General features: G+C 43.2%; 3 protein-coding genes across 4 annotated transcripts in view; 2 read left to right on the top strand and 1 right to left on the bottom strand.

Moving 5' to 3' along the window:
* Positions 1 to 3,591, bottom strand: part of LOC121553456 (equilibrative nucleoside transporter 1) — a 58,276-nt gene extending 54,685 nt beyond the window's left edge. The window contains exon 1 of the mRNA XM_041866576.2: positions 3,459 to 3,591. The gene's annotated coding sequence lies outside the window, so the exon portion shown is untranslated. The remainder of the gene's footprint in view (positions 1 to 3,458) is intronic.
* Positions 3,592 to 7,498: 3,907 nt separating this feature from the next.
* mtrf1l (mitochondrial translational release factor 1-like) lies at positions 7,499 to 12,400 on the top strand. The gene is made up of 7 exons (XM_041866346.1): positions 7,499 to 8,251; positions 10,147 to 10,226; positions 10,391 to 10,574; positions 10,707 to 10,870; positions 11,022 to 11,139; positions 11,355 to 11,491; positions 11,893 to 12,400. The coding sequence occupies exons 1-7, from the start codon at positions 7,807 to 7,809 to the stop codon at positions 12,100 to 12,102; spliced, it is 1,338 nt and encodes a 445-aa protein (XP_041722280.1). The 5' UTR covers positions 7,499 to 7,806; the 3' UTR covers positions 12,103 to 12,400.
* Positions 12,401 to 12,699: 299 nt separating this feature from the next.
* Positions 12,700 to 15,779, top strand: fbxo5 (F-box protein 5). Of its 2 annotated transcripts, XM_041866494.2 has the most exons (5): positions 12,700 to 12,814; positions 13,606 to 14,281; positions 14,410 to 14,500; positions 14,761 to 14,958; positions 15,151 to 15,779. In XM_041866494.2, the coding sequence occupies exons 2-5, from the start codon at positions 13,641 to 13,643 to the stop codon at positions 15,400 to 15,402; spliced, it is 1,182 nt and encodes a 393-aa protein (XP_041722428.2). In that variant the 5' UTR covers positions 12,700 to 12,814; positions 13,606 to 13,640; the 3' UTR covers positions 15,403 to 15,779. The 2 variants fall into 2 exon arrangements, with proteins under 2 accessions (XP_041722428.2, XP_041722429.2); XM_041866495.2 differs by lacking the exon at positions 14,761 to 14,958.
* Positions 15,780 to 16,913: the final 1,134 nt, after the last annotated feature.

Below are 16,913 nucleotides of genomic sequence, written 5' to 3' on the forward strand. Positions count from 1 at the left end.
GTGGCTGACTAAATACTTTTTTTCCCCACTGTACATGTGGGTAGAGTTAAAGTGACTATGCATAAATAATAAATAGAGTAGCAGCAGCATAAAAGAGGGGGGTGGGGGTGGGGGGGCAGTGCAAATAGTCCGGGTAGCCATGATTAGCTGTTCAGGAGTCTTATGGCTTGGGGGTAGAAGCTGTTGAGAAGCCTTTTGGACCTAGACTTGGTGCTCCGGTACCGCTTGCCGTGCGGTAGCAGAGAGAACAGTCTATGACTAGGGTGGCTGGAGTCTTTGACAATTTTGAGGGCCTTCCTCTGACACCGCCTGGTATAGAGGTCCTGGATGGCAGGAAGCTTGGCCCCAGTGATGTACTGGACCGTACGCACTACCCTCTGTAGTGCCTTGCGGTCGGAGGCCGAGCAGTTGCCATACTAGGTGGTGATGCAACCAGTCAGGATGCTCTCGATGGTGCAGCTGTAGAACTTTTTGAGGATCTGAGGACCCATGCCAAATCTTTTCAGTCTCCTGAGGGGGAATAGGCTTTGTCGTGCCCTCTTCACAACTGTCTTGGTGTGTTTGGACCATGACAGTTTGTTGGTGATGTGCACACCAAGGAACTTGAAGCTCTCAACCTGTTCCACTACAGCCCCGTCGATGAGAATGGGGGCGTGCTCAGTCCTCTTTTTTACTGTAGTCCACAATCATCTCTTTTGTCTTGATCACGTTGAGGGAGAGGTTGTTATCCTGGCACCACACGGCCAGGTCTCGGACCTCCTCCCTATAGGCTGTCTCATCGTTGTCGGTGATCAGGCCTACCACTGTTGTGTCGTCAGCAAACTTAATGATGGTGTTGGAGTCGTGCCTGGCCATGCAGTCATGGGTGAACAGGGAGTACAGGAGGGGACTGAGCACGCACCCCTGAAGGGCCCCCGTGTTGAGGATCAGCGTGGCAGATGTGTTGTTACCTACCCTTACCACCTGGGGGCGGCCCGTCAGGAAGTCCAGGATCCAGTTGCAGAGGGAGGTGTTTAGCTTAGTGATGAGGGATCCTTAGCTTAGTGATGAGCTTTGAGGGCACTATGGTGTTGAACGCTGAGCTGTAGTCAATGAACAGCATTCTCACGTAGGTGTTCCTCTTGTCCAGGTGGGAAAGGGCAGTGTGGAGTGGATCTGTTGGGGCGGTATGCAAATTGGAGTGGGTCTAGGTTTTCTGGGATAATGGTGTTGATGTGAGCCATGACCAGCCTTTCATGGTCATGGCTCACATGGCTACAGATGTGAGTGCTACGGGTCGGTAGTCATTTAGGCAGGTTATCTTAGTGTCCTTGGGCACAGGGACTATTGTGGTCTGCTTGAAACATGTTGGTATTACAGACTCAATCAGGGAAAATGTCAGTGAAGTCACTTTGGTCAGTTGGTCAGCACATGCTCGGAGTACACGTCCTGGTAATCCGTCTGGCCCTGCGGCCTTGTGAATGTTGACCTGCTTAAAAGTCTTACTCACATCGGCTACAGAGAGCGTGATCACATAGTCATCCGGAACAGCTGGTGCTCTCATGCATGCTTCAGTGTTGCTTGCCTCGAAGCGAGCATAGAAGTGATTTAGCTCATCTGGTATGCTTGTGTCACTGGGCAGCTTGCGGCTGTGCTTCCTTTTGTAGTCTGTAATAGTTTTCAAGCCCTGCCACATCCGACGAGTGTCAGAGCCGGTGTAGTACGATTCAATCTTAGTCCGGTATTGACTCTTTGCCTGTTTGATGGTTCGTCTGAGGGCATAGCGGGATTTCTTATAAGCGTCCGGGTTAGAGTCCCGCTCCTTGAAAGCAGAAGCTCTACCCTTTAGCTCAGTGCGGATGTTGCCTGTAATCCATGGCTTCTGGTTGGGGTATGTACGTACGGTCACTGTGGGGACGACGTCATGTGGTGTACTCCTCAATGCTATCTGAAGAATCCCGGAACATATTCCAGTCTGTGCTAGCAAAACAGTCCTGTAGCTTAGCATCTGCATCATCTGACCACTTTTTTATTAACCGAGTCACTGATGCTTCCTGCTTTAGTTTTTGCTTATGATTGCCACTACTCTGCTGCTGTGCTGCACATGGGAAGGGTTAGTTAGTTAGTTAGTTAGTTAGTTAGTTAGTTAGTTAGTTAGTTAGTTAGTTAGTTAGTTAGTAGGACTCCAGCTTACTGCACCCTGATGCTGATGTGCCATGAGTTCCAGGGATGTATTTTGGCTTCTTGGGAACTCCTTATACCTGCAGTTTCAAACCCAAAATGTGATATTTTGCACCAATAAGTATTGTCTGTGGCAGGGATTTGTTCAGTGCCACTTAGACATTATAGGCCCTGTAATAGCCCCTTGGCCACAATTATTTAATTGAGTAAAAACCACCTGAGGTTGCAAAACTATATGGTTAAATTGTTAAATGTAATGTGTGACACTGTATAATGTAATATCAAATGGTAATGCTATGATTTTGGAATTACGATTTTGGAGTTATGATTATGTCTGAAAAATTACCTTCCCATTGGTATAGAGCTAGTAACATTAAAGGCAGTGATGTTGCAGGTGAACATTTCTAAATAAGCAGCTTAAAATATAGTTTAGTGGCAGGACCCTATCATCAGAACTGCTGACAGCACACAGCTGAGAATGCTATCTCACTCCAGATGACTATGAGCAAATGCTTAGCTGAGCACAGAAGCACATTATAAAAGAGAGAGAGAGAGTGTTTACAGTTGTACTGCTATGTTATGATATGCCTCTAATATCCTATCGGGGCTATTTTGAGAACTCTCATGCTCCCCCTGCAGAGAGACCCTCCACATGCAGGATGGGGTTGTGTCATTGGGTTGTGTAGCCTACTGGACTCGGCCTCTGTGTATAGTTTTGTTTATAAGAACACAACATCCTACAGCTAACCAAACATTATGCCTCTCTCTCTCTCGCTCTCTCTCTCTCCCTCTCTCTCTCACACACACACACACACACACACACACACAATGTGAAATCATAAAATATAGGCTTACTAATGTTCCAAGGTTATGTAGCAGTTACACACATTCAAAGAACATGTTGGACCTGCTCGCATGTAACGTAGGCTAATCAAACACCTCGCATCATGCACACGCATGGCATGACGTATTTCAAATGTAACGGTGCAGTGCACCTGTCATTTCGAGGTAGCGCAGTTCGATGTTGTGACCATTCGACCTTCAGCTATAAACGAGTTGCTATTTGTGATCTACTCTGTGCAGTATGCATGCACGGTGTTTGGTAAATTCATTTGTTAAAATAATTTAATCCCAAAAAATGTGCATCAAGATTATTAGAAATGTCGCTGACGAACGCTTGGCTACATCATGCAGATTCGACTCATATCGTCTCCCCAATCAGAGCTCTTGCCATGTGCTGACTGCTGTAAATAATGGTATTTCCAGAGGTCGCTATAGGAGTTAAACGATTTACTTACATGATCAGAAGTAGTGGGATGCTGTCACATTCAAACGCGCTCCATTTTCGCCACATAAAGTTGGTGGAGTGTTCTCCTATCTTCCCAACAGATTCGTTACAAGTTGCCTGCTCATTTGACAACAAAACGTAAACTGGGCTGCATTCATTCCGAAGGCAGTGGTGGTGGGGTTGGTGACACATGCATGTTACCAATAGGGGACCCTGCTGCTCCAAATTCCTAGAAGCAGGGCACCTCTTACTTTGAATTCTTACAAATCCAGGATTTAAATAATTTACTATATGAATTTGGGTCATAACATGTACTGGACTTTGATTAGCTTATAATGGAAAGTTTATAATGGAAGTTTTCTTATAGCCCCTATATTACACAGATGTGGCATTTAACACTATTCATGAACACTATGAACACTATTCATTCTGATGATAAACATCTTAATATGGGGAAAACAAAGCCAGAGCACACTCAATGTTGGATGGAAACACCCCTGTGGATACAATGTAACAAGTTGTGATTGCCTCCAGGGAAAATATGTAGGAGTCACAAGCATGTTATCTATTTAATGTAGCATAATGGATTGTGACTCAATGTTTCAATTTGCCTCCATTTTAATGTCCCTCTCCATTACTACCATGACTCAGCACCTACCAAATAGGAAGCCACATAACACACTGACACTGGGGGAGACACTGTGGCGTGTATACATTGAAACGTGCTCGGACTCACAAATGCTTGCCATAAATATCCACTTGAGGGGCTATTTTGGTTGGCCGTATTTCTATCCTTCTTTTTTTTTTTTTTTTTTTTCTTCTCCTTTACAACTGTGCTAGTCCACCAAGAATCCCACATCAACTGCAACATCTTCACATGTTGTCCTGTTTTTAACAGCAGTCACTCAGCCAGCCCTAACAGTAGTGATATCTAGGGTAGCAGGTGTGACTTCCTCTAATGATATACAGTGCATTCGGAAAGTATTCAGACCCCTTGACTTTTTCCAAATTTCGTTACGTTACAGACTTATTCTAAAATTGATTAAATTGTTATTTTTCTCATCAATCTACTACACACAATACCCCATAATGACAAAGCAAAAACAGGTTTTTAGTAATGTTTGCAAATGTATTAAAGATAAAATACTGAAATATCACATTTCATAAGTATTCAGACCCTTTACTCAGTACTTTGTTGAAGCAGCTTTGGCAGCGATTACAGCCTCCAGTCTTCTTGGGTGTGACGCTACAAGTTTGGCATTTGGGGAGTTTCCCCCATTCTTCTCTGCAGATACTCTCAAGCTCTGTCAGGTTGGACGGGGGAGCGTCGCTGCACAGCTATTTTCAGGTCTCTCCAGAGATGTTCGTCCGGGCTCTGGCTGGGCCACTTAAGGACATTCAGAGACTTGTCCCGAAGCCACTCCTGCATTGTCTTGGCTATGTACTTAGGGTCGTTGTCCTGTTGGAAGGTGAACCTTCGCCCCAGTCTGAGGTCCTGAGCGCTCTGGAGCAGGTTTTCATCAAGGATCTCTCTGTACTTTGCGCCGTTCATCTTTCCCTCGATCCTGACTAGTCTCCCAGTCCCTGTCGCTGAAAAACACCCCCACAGCATGATGCTGCCACCACCATGCTTCACCGTAGGGATGGTGCCAGGTTTCCTCCAGACGTGACGCTTGGCATTCAGGCCAAAGAGTTCAATCGTGGTTTCATCAGACCAGAGAATCTTGTTTCTCATGGTCTCATAGTCCTTTAGGTGCCTTTTGGCAAACTGCAAGCGGGCTGTCATGTGCCTTTAACTGAGGAGTGGCTTCCGTCTGTCCACTCTACCATAAAGGCCTGATTGGTGGAGTGCTGCAGAGATGGTTGTCCTTCTGGAAGGTTCTCCCATCTCCACAGAGGAACTCTAGAGCTCTGTCAGAGTGACCATTGGGTTCTTGGTCACCTCCCTGACCAAGGCCCTTCTCCCCAGATTGCTCAGTTTGGCTGGTTTGGATTGACAAAAACAGGCTGTAGTGTTGTGACTACTTATTTACTACCAACATCAAGTAGTAAAAATCTCAAACTGATTACTATTGGAAACACTGCGTGTGTTCCTTGCATTCCATCCTATCTATCTCATGGGCAAAGAAAATGTGAATCACAGTTTGGAAATCCTCCTTGTCCAAAGAACCAAAAGCACTACGCAACAGCCAAATCTGGTGAAATATAATATGATTCATCCTGCCCAAGGCAAATTCCAAGGAAAACTACATTTGGCAATACTCTTCCTTTCCCTGCCTTGAACTTTATTTGCGCTATGAGCTGCCAATCGTATGATTGTGCACAGCTGCAAGCAATAGGCTACCAACATCATACACGGTACTGTAATGAAACTGTTACCCCATTTCTACCCACTGGGCACAGACGTCAGTTCAACGTCTAGTTTTGATTTAGGTTAAAAGTTGGGTGAAAAAAAGACAAAATGCCCTTACGTTGATGACTTTTTGCAAATCTAAATCAGTTTTCCATGTTGATTCAACATCATCACATATTTTTTGGGTTGAAATGACGTGGAAACAACGTTGATTTTGCCCAGTGGGTAGTTACATACAGTACCAGTCAAAAGTTTGGACAAACCTACTCATTCTAGGGTTTCTCTTTATTTGTACTATTTTCTACATTGTAGAATAATAGTGAAGACATCAAAACTATGAAATAACACATATGGAATCATGTAGTAACCAAAAAACTGTTAAACAAATCAAAATATATTTCAAATAGCCACCCTTTGCCTTGACGACAGCTTTGCACACTCTTGGCATTATCTCAACCAGCTTCACCTGGAATGCTTTTCCAACAGTCTTGAAGGAGTTCCCACATATGCTGACCACTTGCTGGCTGCTTTTCCTTCACTCTGCGGTCCGACTCATCCCAAACCATCTCAATTGGGTGGAGGTCGGGGGATTGTGGAGGCCAGGTTATCTGATGCAGCACTCCATCACTCTCCTTCTTGGTAAAATAGCCCTTACACAGCCTGGAGGTGTGTTGAGTCATTGTCCTGTTGAAAAACAAATGATAGTCCCACTAAGCCCAAACCAGATGGGATGGCTTATCACTGCAGAATGCTGTGGTAGCCATGCTGGTTAAGTGTGCCTTGAATTCTAAATAAATCACAGACAGTGTCACCAGAAAAGCACCCCCACACCATAACACCTCCTCCTCCATGCTTTACGGTGGGAAATACACATGCAGAGATCATCCGTTCACCCACACCGTGTCTCACAAAGACACAGCGGTTGGAACCAAAAAGCTCCAATTTGGACTCCAGACCAAAGAACAAATTTCCACCGGTCTAATGTCCATTGCTTATGTTTCTTGGCCCAAGCAGGTCTCTTCTTCTTATTGGTGTCCTTTAGTAGTGGTTTATTTGCAGCAATTCGACCATGAAGACCTGATTCACACAGTCCCCTCTGTATCATTGGTAGTTTGTTACACATTACTCAATCTGTAAGTAGGTGTATTCAGTGAATTACAAAATTGGATGGATGTTGCCTCCCATCTGCTGGTCGAACATGGGATTGTTGTACCCAGGGTTGTTTCCATAAACAATCAACACAACAGTCAACGTGGTCATTAAGACAGTCCCGTGCAGTGACACATTCATGTTTTGACATGTGAATGCTTTGGTGAAGTTTTCTACAACATTATTATTTTTACACAATGCGATACTTAAGCAATAAGGCACGAGGGGTGTGGTATATGGCTAATATACCAAGGCTAAGGGCTGTTCTTAACCACGACACAATGCCGAGTGCCTGGATACAACCCTTAGCCGTGGTATATTGACCATATGCCACGAACCCTCAAGGTGCCTTATTGCTATTATAAACTGTTTACCAAATCAGCACCAGGAGCCAAACTATCCGGTTTATGATATACTGTAGCTACTACTATATATACATTTTAATGTTTTGGCTACATGTATTTGTTTACTTACGGTAATCTACGTTTTTATTTCAATATTTACGGTATTTGAGAATCGAAATAGTGCGCAACTACTTATGTGCGAAAACCAACATGTCAGCGCCCTTGAGCAGCACTTCTCAAAGAACCTCTCTGATTTTGCTGACGGTTAGCTAGCTACGATAAATGAAAATACAGAAAAAAATGTTTTATGGAAAATAGTCGTTAATGTCGAAACAACTGTACACGATATCCAAAAACCTTCTGAACGTCATGTCACTTCAATTAGCTGTCGTTGTGTAGTGCTAAACAAATCAGCTAGCTAACTAGATAATATGCAAAACAAATCAACAAATTATAGAGAGTAATATTGTTCCAATGTTGTATTAAGCCTTTCAGGCAAACCGTTGTTTAGTATGGCTTTTACACAAGCTGTCAAAATGCAGTTAGGGAACGTGTGTGGTCGGTCCTGGATGTCCTCTTACCAGAAGGGGTCCACTGTCATGTCCCAAAGGCTAAGAGATTACCGAGCGGTTCTATGCGGTAGAAGTCAAAATGTGTCCCAAAAGATTTGCCCAAATAGTAGAGCTATGCATGCAACTCAGCCATTGATGATTACGAAGGTACTGTCATTGGACGAGATCTTTGCCAGAAGATCACTAAAGGACTACTTGAAGAAGATGGAGACAGAGTACAGAGATAGTCTGACAGTTGTCAACATGACAGAGGGACAGCAGGATGGTGAAGAGGTATTGAGGGTGAAGAGGACAAGAGTTTCTGTACTAGCCCCACTAATCCAGTACACCAGAGAGCTTCAGACAAAACAGCAGGAATTTGCTGAAACAGAAACATTACTGAAAGGTGAGGCCACACCTAATGTGTGATGTTCTATCAACAAGGGCATTGGGCATCTCATGGCCATTAGGTATCAGCAGCTTGAGAGTTTGACATTATGTCACGAACGGTACCTGTTCCTACATCAGGTGACGGTGTATAATGTATCCATCTTGTATCTACCACTGAATAAAAATGTAAATGCAACATTCAACGATTTCTAAGATTTTACTGAGTTACAGTTCATATTTGGAAATCAGTCAATTGAAATAAATTAATTCGGCCCTAATCTATGGATTTCACATGACTGGGAATACATATACGCATATGTTTGTCACAGATACCTTTTTTTTTAAAGTAGGGGTGTGGATCAGAAAACAAGGGAGAATACCGAGAGACCCATGGGGCGGTGCACAATTGGCCCAGTGTCGTCCAGGGTAGGGTAGGGGAGGGAATGGCCGGCAGGGATGTAGCTCAGTTGGTAGAGCATGGCGTTTGCAACGCCAGGGTTGTGGGTTCGATTCCCACGGGGGGCCAGTATGAAAAATAAAAAAATTGTGTATGCTAAATGACTAAAATGTAAATGTCATTTTTTCTGACAGTTTCTGCAGAAATTATTCGATGTGACCACCATTTGCATCATGCAGCCCAACACATCTTCGCATAGAGTTGATCAGGCTGTTGATTGTGGCCTGTGGAATGTTGTCCCACTCCTCCTCAATGGCTGTGCGAAGTTAATGGATATTGGCGGAATCTGGAACACGCTGTCGTACACGTTGATCCAGAGTATCCCAAACATGCTCGATGGGTGACGTCTGGTGAGTATGCAGGCCATGGAAGAACTGGGACATTTTCAGCTTCCAGGAATTGTGTACAGATCCTTACGACATTGGGCTATGCATTATCATGCTGAAACATGAGGTGATGGCGGCGGATGAATGGCATGACAATGGGCCTCAGGATCTCGTCACGGTATCTCTGCATTGAAATTGCCATCGATAAAATGCAGTTGTCTTTGTTATCCGTAATTTATGCCTGCCCATACCATAACCCCAACGCCACCATGGGGCAGTCTGTTCACAACGTGGACATCAGCAAACCGCTTGCCCATACAACACCATACACAGTTGACAGTTGAAAACGGATTCATCCGTGAAGAGCACACTACTCCAGCGTGCCAGTGGCCATCGAAGGTGAGCATTTGCCCACTGAAGTAAGTTACGATACCGAACTGCAGTGCGGTCAAGACCCAGGTGAGGACGATGAGCACGCAGATGAGCTTCCCTGATACTTTTTCTGACAGTTTCTGCAGAAATTATTTGGTGTGGCTGTTATATCAGCTGTCCGTGTGGCTGGTCTCAGACGATCCCACAGGTGAAGAAGCATGATGTGGAGGTCCTAGGCTGGCGTGGGTGAACGTGGTCTGCGGTTGTGAAGCCAGTTGGACGTACTGCCAAATTCTCTAAAATGACGTTGGAGGAGGCTTATGGTAGAGAAATGAAAATTAAATTATCTGTCAACAGTTCTGGTGAACATTCCTGCAGTCAGCATGCCAATTGCACGCTCCCTCAAAACTTGAGACATCTGTGGCGTTGTGTGACAAAACTGCACGTTTTAGATTGGCCTTTTAGTGTCCTCAGCACAAGGTGCACCTGTGTAATGATCATGCTGTTTAATCAGCTTCTCGATAAGCCACGCCTGTCAGGTGGATGGATTACCTTGGCAAAGGAGAAATGCTCAGTAACAAGGATGTTAACACATTTCTGCAAAAAAATTGAGAGAAATAAGCTTCATGCGTATGGAAAATTTGAAAAATGGGACCAACACTTTACATGTTGCGTTTATATTTTTGTTCAGTATAAATGGATCTTTCACTGATAGTAAATTCAGTGAAATAAGAAACATTGTTTTTCCCTTCTCAGATGACGACCCAGACATGCGTGAACTGGCAGTCCTTGAGAGGGAGGCCTGTCAGAAAGCGATTCAAGATGTTAGACAAAAGGTACACGCCTGCATTTTATGTTCCCCCTACAGTTGGAATAAGATGACACTGATAAAAGCACATTTAGGATGGCGAAAGGAAATCAAATCACTTCAATCAGTATGGAAAACATAGTTTGAGAAAATTACTAAACTATCATGTCTGATTCTTCTACATTCCTTCAGATCCTGTCCCTGTTGATCCCTGAGGAGGAGTCAGACATGAGTGACCTGGTCCTGGAGGTCACCGCAGGGGTTGGAGGTCAGGAGGCCATGCTCTTCACTGCAGAGGTCTTTGACATGTACCAGAGCTTTGCAGCACACCAGGGCTGGGGGTTCGACATCCTGGAGTACATGAAAAGTGAAATAGGTCAGTCACATTCATTCATTAACAGGGTTGTTGTTGTCAAACCATGCCTGTTGCTAGTTTTTACCCAAACTTCAACTCACTCCATTTTATGAATGGTAACTTTGAGTGTGTTAATATGTAATCTGTCTGCAGGTGGATTACGGCATGCATCAGCCAGTGTCAGTGGTCCTGAGAGCTACAAGAGGATGAAGTTTGAGGCAGGTGTGCATCGCGTGCAGAGAGTCCCTAAGACTGAGAAACAGGGCCGCATGCACACCAGCACCATGACAGTGGCAGTGTTACCCCAGCCCACAGAGGTAAGTCCTTCCCTGAGGCATTTGGCCCTTGTACTCTTGCAAGTCTTAAAAAATAAATATAAAAAATATTCTGTGAAGTATTACCTTCTGTTACCAAAAATTAAGTACAGACTTATTTTTCTAAGTGCTGGATTCATTATTTATTTTTCAGATCACATTCACAATTAATGCGAAGGATTTGAGGATTGAAACCAAGAGGGCGAGTGGAGCCGGGGGCCAGCATGTCAACACCACAGACAGCGCAGTACGAATAGTTCATCTCCCTACAGGTAATCTCAGGCAATACAATGCCGTAAGGATCAGACAGTGGATTATGAAACTCATATTCTCATACTGTAAACAGACGGTAAATTGTGATTTGCAGAGCATGTACTCACAAGGAAAATTCACAATGGCAAATGTGGTTGGATCTATTGCTTTGAATTAGCCTGTTTCTCCTTTGAGTGTCTCCATAGTAGTGTTTTATCTCTGTTTTGGGTCATAGGTGTGGTCTCAGAATGCCAGCAGGAAAGATCCCAACTGAAAAATAAGGAAAAGGCCATGAAGGTTCTACGTGCCAAACTCTATAGTATGAGGCTGGAAGAAGAGACCAGTAAGCGATATACTGCACGGAAAGTCCAGGTACGGATCAGAACTGCACATATACAAGAATGTTGCTGTTCAAAAATGGTTATGTCAGGAATGGATATCAAAATCCAGTTCAAAGTTTTCATATGTTTCCTACAAAGTCATTTACAAAACCTAGGCTTGAACTTTCCAAAATACAGTGTTGAAGAAAGACAATGGACTGCAATGGGCAACAGTTAATATGGTTTGCACTGATAGAATAGACATGACTGACATAGGTGAGAAAGTTGCCTGTTGGAGTATTTACGGCCTTGAAAGTGGAAGCTGAGATGGGCCTGGGGGAGTGGGAACTCAAATAGCTGCCGACTGTCTGTTGGATACAAAGCTTTTACAGTAAGTGTTGGTCTGTATAGCACATTTTGTGTATTGACTATTTTTAATCTATCCTTTTTTAGATTGGCACCAAAGGTAGATCTGAGAAAATCAGGACCTACAACTTTCCCCAGGACCGAATCACAGATCATCGGATTGGGAAAACAGTGCATGATGTCCGGGAGTTTCTTGTGGGAGAAGAGCTTCTTGAGGAAATGAATGTGGCATTAGAGGAGTTCTCTAACCAGGAGATTCTCATGGACATTCTTGGAGAAAATGACTGTGATCAATAATAGCCAATGTGGTAGTTTACATTAAATCTATGAAGCTATGAATGTTGCTTTTTGCAAGATCAGTGTGTTTGTTTGCTTGTTTGCCTTCATTTCCTGGTTTCAGTTTAAGAGCCCACTTAACACATTCCGCCCACTGGTGTGAACTGCCAGTTCTCAAACTGCTTTTGTTACTCTATTAGCAGTAAAACTTTAAAATACACCCCCCAGCAGAGAACCACCAATCAACCACTTTATTCATGTTGTGTTGACTGCCCTTTTCTTTGTCCATATTTCAAACAAATTAAATAAAATAATAAGAAAAAAAACATTGCACCAATTTTTAAACGAATCACGTATACCTCGCCATGTTTTCTACTGTATTTGCTAAGAGAGGTTGTTAAACTGAAAATAAACGTATTTATTTGTTTGAAATGGTAGGAGGAAAATGCAGCCGCCTATTGCCCTCTGACGTTTAACGTCAGCGTGCGCTTTCCTGTTCTCCCATTGGTTCCCCGGTTTAAAGGTAACTGCCCTGCTTGGTCCTCATTGGTGTGCGTCTTTTGGACACGAATTTCAAATGTGTAGCTATGGAACTGGCGCATTTTCATATTTTCCTCATTCAAGTAGGTCTGGAGTTTGGGGAACCCCGGTTAGCTAGCTAATGTCATTAGCAAAAGTTAAACAGTAGACAAAGGTGGGAAACAAGGAGTCGTTTTTAAAGTTAACGTTACAGGTATGAAATATTTTGTTACTTTTCCTCAATTAAGCTTGCTATTATAGCTAGATATTGTGTTAGGCTATGATGTGTCGCATTTCATTTGATGCAGGCTGGCTAGTTTGTTGCAATGTTAGCTAACGTTAGTTAATGTCAACCAATTTGACTAGCTAACTAGCCATAACTGTCTGGCTTAGCTAACTAGCAATGGAGATGAATATTCATTTAACGTTAGGTAACTAGTTAAACTGCTTAGTAGCTATACGTTTTCCAATAACGTTAATGTCAATATTACATATAGTCGTTTTAAGCGCAAAACGTACGCGCGTAAAAATAGAGGTTAGCTAGCGTTGGCTATCCTATGAATATAATATCCACAGAGTTAACATTACTATTATCTTTAATATAGCTAAGGTTAACGTTACTGGACTGATCTGATGCTGCCTACGATTAATGTTAACAATTATCGTTTAGTAGTTAACTATAATATTTTACTCTAAATTAGTTGGCTAGCCGGTTATCTAACCTGGCTAGCTAGTTAGCTATGCTGCAAGCTAAATTGGGGGGAACTATGGTAGGGCGCCCTTTGCTTTGGAGGGATTGCAGCTCTAAATTGTCCTAACTTTTTGATCAACCAAAACAATATCTAGCTAATGTTACATTTTAGAGAATGTAACTAACTCTAGTATGAGTGGGCAATCCACTGTGGGTTGATACAACGTGTTATGTAGCTACTGTAGCTAGCCAGTTTGTCGCGTTTTGATTGAGATTAAACTGGCTAATGCACCGTTTTATTCTCTCTTCCTCAGGGCTACAATTTGTGACCACAATCAGTCATTTAAAAATGAAGTGTCCGTCCAACTACGAGGAACCCCGGTTTCCATGCAACATGGAGAAACATGTCGCATACAAGGAGTCGGGCCTGAAAACCTCCCCACTAAAGGAATGCGTCCAAGTAGTAGTCAAACCACAGCTCTCACCATGTGTCACCACCGCTGCCAACTTTTGCCTCAAGGATAATGTGAAAGGTGTTCACAATAAGGAGAACAACCAACATGATGGGGTACTTGACGAGGTAAACCTAGGCTGTGAAGCATTCGAGGACAGCGGTTTCCTCTCTTTACAGAACAGCCAGATAGAGGACGTTGATAACATAAAGGAACTAGAGCAGTCTCCAGGACAGGATATATTCTCCCCATGTACTCCAGTTGCTGATTATCACAAGGCTAAGCATACTGCCTCAAAACTCCCCATACTGAAGTTTCAACACGCTGTATGCCAAGAACTCGCCAACAGTTTCAAGAGGACCCATAGCTATGACTGGTCTGTCATTAGCCGGCTAGCAGAGGACTCTGGCCTTGAAAGGGTTTTGGGTGGGAACATGGGCCTTGAATATATGGATGTTTTAAAAGCACTGCTGGAGAGGGACATGAAGCACATCCTCACCAGGATCCTGCGTCTGCTAGGAGATGTCAACTTGATAAGGTAAATGACAAATGTAATAAGGTAAACATGTGACCTTTACTGGTCCTATGACAATTGTACAGGTTTTTCAACATGGAAATGTTTTTATACTCTTATCATGTATTCATTCATGGTGGTTTTCTTCACAGCTGTAGAAAAGTGAGCAAGACCTGGAGAAAAATCATCTACCAAGACAAGTCTGCACTCCGTAGATGCGACCAGGCTAAACAGAGACTCAGGGTAAGCGCTAACATTTAACTGGGGTTCCTTTAGTCATTGTATACCCTTTATCAGGTGTCAATGGTTTTGAACCACATTGATGGTTAGTTTTTTTCGCTTGCAGAGGCTCCAAACTTTGCTAATCCCTTATGCTGATATGTTCTTAATCTGGATTCATTTACAGGGGCTCCTTCAAGTACTTCAATCTTAATTACCTAACCATAGGGTAATCCACTGCATGAATATTGTTTGGTAAATGGCAATGTCCGTTTTTGTTGTAGGACCCAAGAACTTCTGTAGGACTGGAGAATGTCGGCTCTTTGACACGAGACGCCGCCCTGTCCCGGGTTGTAATGTCCTGTATGCAGAGGGTAGCTTCAACCCCTATCCATAAGTCTAACTATAGGATGCTCTCCCAGAGAGAAGGCACACCGTCGCTGTACTGCTCCCAGCAATCTCGCTTCAGAGAATACCAAGAGGTGACGGTTGCGCTATTCACTTTGGATGTAAAGGTTCAGAGGACATGATGGTGCTCAGTGTGTGTACTTATTGAGAGTTGGTGTCACCCTTCAATCAGTTCTAAGAAAGTAATTGACATGTTCATGTTACAAATGATACAATGAGTGAGTTATGCTCCGTAGCCTTATACATTCTTTGCTTGTGTTCTCTAGGCTGCCAGTTTGCTGAAGCAGCACGAGTCGCTGAAGCCCTGTAAGCGCTGCGGCTCTCCTGCCAAGCACAACGCAGATGCCATGAGGGCCACCTGTACCCGCCTCAGCTGTGCCTTTGACTTCTGCACCCTGTGCCAGGGCCCTTTTCATGGCTCCTCAGCCTGCCACACAGGGCTGGCCCGGGGGCCTAGCAGCTCCAGAGCCATCCTCATCGGCAGCGCTCGCAGCAAGAAGAACGTCAGGCGCCTGTGAGATCAACGCAGCCCTGGATGAAGACTCAATAACGCACCTTTTTTTAAAACCAACTAAATTTCAACTATTATTTATTAGTTTTATTCATGGACCTTTTAGCCCACTGCCTCCTCTCCACATACCAAAGGGATCTCGGCTATTGGAATACCCTGTATTAGAACACATTGTATTCTGGGACAATCCCGTGATGCCAGGTGTCCGGCATTTGTCGTCAGAAAGCGACAATCTTACTGGAAGCCAAAAAAAGAATGTTTACCTGAATTGTACATTCATTTCATATTTCATGGAATATCCGTCTGTAAATATATTTGTCTTTTAAATGTGAAATGTAAATATTTATATTGTTGAAATAAATGTATCTTTCGCGATTTTCTAAATTGTTTTGTTTTTCTCCCAATTAATTTTTCTAAGCTACATACCGCCAGAAAACGCGCATGCATGCACAAACTTATTTTCAGAATTTAATCAAGCCGAGCATGTCACAATGCCACTTGCTTCAAAAGAGCTGACAACTGGTGAAACTAAGCCATTCATCCATTGGTGCCATACCGCAATGTATTTTCCAATGGAATTGGTAGTCCAGTCTTGTGGCTTTAACAAAGGTCTTCGGCCTCAACATGTCACCTCTTTTATAAAGGAGTAATGAAGCCATTGATGCCAATTAATTCATGAAAATGCATTACTTTTTAATTACAAATGAATTTCCACCAAGCTGCAAATGATTAACCTCAACTATGGCTCTCTCCTCTTGCTCCTCTCCCACATACTGCACAGATGTTCATATGCTTCTCTGAAATCCTCCGATTACTCACTATCTGGAAAGATGCATTGTTAACCTTAAGGAGTTGAAGACTAGGCATAGCTGAAAACGGACATTCTTTACACATTGACACCAGTGATTCACACTCCCTTCATGGTCATAATGATTTCAGGCAATTAAGATATCATCAGTACATTGCTCAGGATAGCTGGCTCAGTGGATTACTCTACTGAGGGTTTGATAATGTGCTATATCCGACTGACAACAGACCCATTATTCTAACAGTTTAGAATGAGGTGCAATTTGTTTTATGGTTCCTCTGTATGCCCATCGGAGTGGAGCCAAATCACACCTGTCTAAAAGCAACTCATGAGGTCCATGATAAGTTGACGACCCTCATTTTTTATGCAGACTAAAGGCTGCATCATGTCAAACAAATTACTGGTATTCTCCAATAAAATCAAATTGGATGTGTAGGCTTATCTGTAAAGTTCATGTGTTTTTCACATATTGGGGGCATTTCATAATTGAGAAATGTAACAGCGATACTATACTGTATGTTCAATTAAAAAGTATCTGGGTAATACAAACACAATTTCTCCCCAGTCTGACTAAAATTGATTTCATAGGCCTTATCTGCTGCCTGAAATAATCAGTGGTGCTTGCTCAAAGTCTATGGTAAAGCAACGGGCCAACTTATTTCACAATTGTATCATCTTTCAATAGTGAAACATAATGCTCTCTGTGCACT

This window comes from Coregonus clupeaformis, chromosome 37 (genome assembly GCF_020615455.1).
Source record: "Coregonus clupeaformis isolate EN_2021a chromosome 37, ASM2061545v1, whole genome shotgun sequence".
NCBI classification, from domain to species: Eukaryota; Metazoa; Chordata; class Actinopteri; order Salmoniformes; family Salmonidae; genus Coregonus; species Coregonus clupeaformis.